At 32.5% G+C, this 3,136-nt stretch overlaps 1 protein-coding gene across 1 annotated transcript in view; it reads left to right on the plus strand.

Moving 5' to 3' along the window:
- Positions 1-1,813: 1,813 nt before the first annotated feature.
- Positions 1,814-3,136, plus strand: part of LOC102677247 (RNA pseudouridylate synthase domain-containing protein 2-like) — a gene marked incomplete at its 5' end in the record, with an annotated part of 30,293 nt that continues 28,970 nt past the window's right edge. The window contains one exon of the mRNA XM_006614014.2: positions 1,814-2,067. Coding sequence (XP_006614077.1) covers positions 1,814-2,067 — 254 coding nt within the window. The remainder of the gene's footprint in view (positions 2,068-3,136) is intronic.

Raw genomic sequence — 3,136 nt, forward strand, 5'->3', positions numbered from 1 at the left:
GTACAGCTTGTATTATTATCATATCGTATATGGAACATTTTTTCTCTTTCTCTCTCTCTAGTGTCTAGACTTGATTTTAGAATTATCGAATATACAAATATCGAGTGTAGTATAACTATTATTATTATTATTATTTTCCAAATGATTTATTAGATAAGAAGTAGACGAATAAGAATCTAAAGAATCGTATATGGAAATTAGTTTAGAAATTTTTTCTCTCTTTTTCTCTGGTGTCGTTTGGTTTTAAAATTATCGAATATGTCCAGTATAATACAGCCTGTATTATTATTATTTTTCAAATGATTTATTAAAGATATGAAGTAGACGAATGTCTAAAGAATCGTATATGGGACGTTTAGAAATTTTTTCTCTCTCTCTTTCTCTGGTATCTTTGGTTTTAGAATTATCGAATATGTCGAGTATAGTATAGCCTGTATTATTATTATTTTCCAAATCGTTTATTAGATATAAAGTAGAGGAATGAGAATCTAAAGAATCATATATGGAACTTTCGAAAATTTCGATCAACCTAGTTTAGAAATTTTTTCTCTCTCTTCCTCTGGTTTTAAAAATATCGAATATACAAATATCGAGTGTGGTACAGCTAGTTATTATTATTATTATTATTTTCCAAATGATTTATTAAAATTCGAGTATAGTACAGCTTGCATTATTATTATTTTTCAAATTATTTATTAAATATAAAGTAGACGAATGTTTAAAGAATCGTATATAGAACTTTTGAAAATTCGGAATTCGATCACGGTTCAACCTAGTTTAGAAATTTTTTCTCTTTCTCTGGTGTCGCTAATTTTTAGAATATACAAATATCGAGGGTAGTACAGCTTCTATTATTATTATTTTCCAAATGATTTATTAAAGATATGAAGTAGACGAATGTCTAAAGAATCGTATATTGGACGTTTAGAAATTCTCTTTCTCTCTCTCTCTCTCTCTCTCTCTCTCTCTCTCTCTCTCTCTCTCTCTCTCTCTCTCTCTCTCTCTCTCTCTGTTTCTCTCTCTCATCTATCTATCTATCTCTTTCTCTCTCTTGGAGAGAAGCACGTGATTCGTCAGAGCCGCGGAAGGTGAACGTACGTTTGATCGTGGCAAAGAGGTGTGTCGAATGGTAATGTTGTTTGTTGCCTCCGCGTAAATTAATGAATCCTATCTATTAATCAGAGGAGACGAGATATCTTTGAAAATACTTGTTACTCGGCTGTTGATTGATTTGTTCTGATCTACGCGTGGGGAGACGATATCGCGGACGAGTTTGAAAATTTTAAGCAATTTGTTATTAGATATCTAAACCCGATCGATTTATATTCGATCGGTGGAATCGTCGTGTGGATTAACCCTTTGCTCTCCAACTGTGACTCTCCACTGAGATTGTTGCGGCAACTTGAACGGCGACAGTATTTATTTACGTTCGATTCTTTTAGAATGTCGCCTTATAAATAGATGCTCTTTCCGTATAATCTTATGTAATTTTATCTTATATTAATTTTATGAGGCCACCTATTGCAGTTTGGAGTTGCTGTTTCGAGCGAAACAGGCCTGGAGCGCGAAGGGTTAATTTAACAGAATCCAGAAATGGAGCGTTGAAAAAGCAATTTTTTTAATCAAATAATAATTTGAAATAACCGTTTCGATCTAACAACGAAGATCGATTGAAATTAAAAATTCTTTCTTTAAAAAAGAAAAAAAAAGGAATTCTCCTCCAGCTTAAATCAACGCTCGATGTTTAATTGATCGGATAATTAACATATCGCGTGTTATTAAAAATATCCCCATATCGGGAGATTTTAATTAGAAGGTTTGTTCGCGCTGTTGCGTTTTCACAGGGTTGAGGAAAGTGTACCCCTATTACTTCACCTTCACCACGTTCACGAAAGGGAGATGGGTGGGGGAGAAGATCCTCGAGGTGTTCGCGAGAGAGTTTCGAGCGCATCCGGCTGAGGAGTACGAGCGTTGCATCCGTGCAGGTACTTTGACCGTCAACTATCAGAAGGTGGACGTGGACTACAGGCTGCGGCACAACGATCTGTTGGCCAACGTCGTTCACAGGTAAGGCATTTTTTCCCTTCTTTACAATTCTTTCTTTTTTTTATCTTTCTCGCAAAGTCCCTTCCTCCTCTTCCTCCTCTCTCTCCCCCCTCCACTATTATTACACATTATTCACTCACTCGAGCATTATCACTTAAAAGCGCGAAAATTGAATCGTTGGATCCGGATGATGAGGAAGATGGTTGTTCGGTATTCCAGTTTATCCCAGTTTTCAACTTTATTCGATATATGATCAAAACTTGCAAGCTATCGACGTATCTTTCTTTTGGAATATCGCTTCGTAAATAGATGTTCTTTACGTATATAATCTTATGAGGTGTAATATTATGTTATGAGTAATCTTGCAATAAATATAATTATTGTAGTAGAAATATATTATAATCGTAGATAATCGAGAATCATTCGTCAATCGTAAAGGATTCCTTCGAAAACGCTTCTTTTTCTCGAATTGTTGGATCCAGATGATGAGGAAGATGGTTGCTTAGTTTCAATGACTTTCAATAGTTTAAATGACTCGATATTCTAGTTTTCAACTTCATTCGAAATTACCGACATATCTTTCTTATATTGCAATAAATATAATTATTATATTATATATTATATAATATATTAATAAATATATTATAAAAATATATTATAAAATAGATAATCGAGAATCATTCGTCAATCATAAAAGATTCCTTCGAAAATGCTTCTTTTCCTCGAAAACGAATTGTTGAATCCGCATGATGAGGAAGATGGTTGTTCAGTTTCGTGTAATAAATGACTCGATATTCTAGTTTTCAACTTCATTCGAAGTTGTGTACTTTTCTTATCTTGCAATAAATATAATTATTATATTATAAATATATTATAAAAATATATTATAAAATAATAAATATATTATATAAATATATTATACGCATAGATAATGGAGAATTATATGTCAATTTTCAACTTCATTCGAAATATGATCAAAACTTCGAAGACCGACATATCTTTCTTATATTGCAATAAATATAATTATTATAGTAGAAATATATTATACGCGTAAATAATTGAGAATTATTCGTGAAGGATTCCTTCGAGC

Source organism: Apis dorsata, unplaced genomic scaffold (genome assembly GCF_000469605.1).
Source record: "Apis dorsata unplaced genomic scaffold, Apis dorsata 1.3 scaffold_169, whole genome shotgun sequence".
NCBI lineage: Eukaryota > Metazoa > Arthropoda > Insecta > Hymenoptera > Apidae > Apis > Apis dorsata.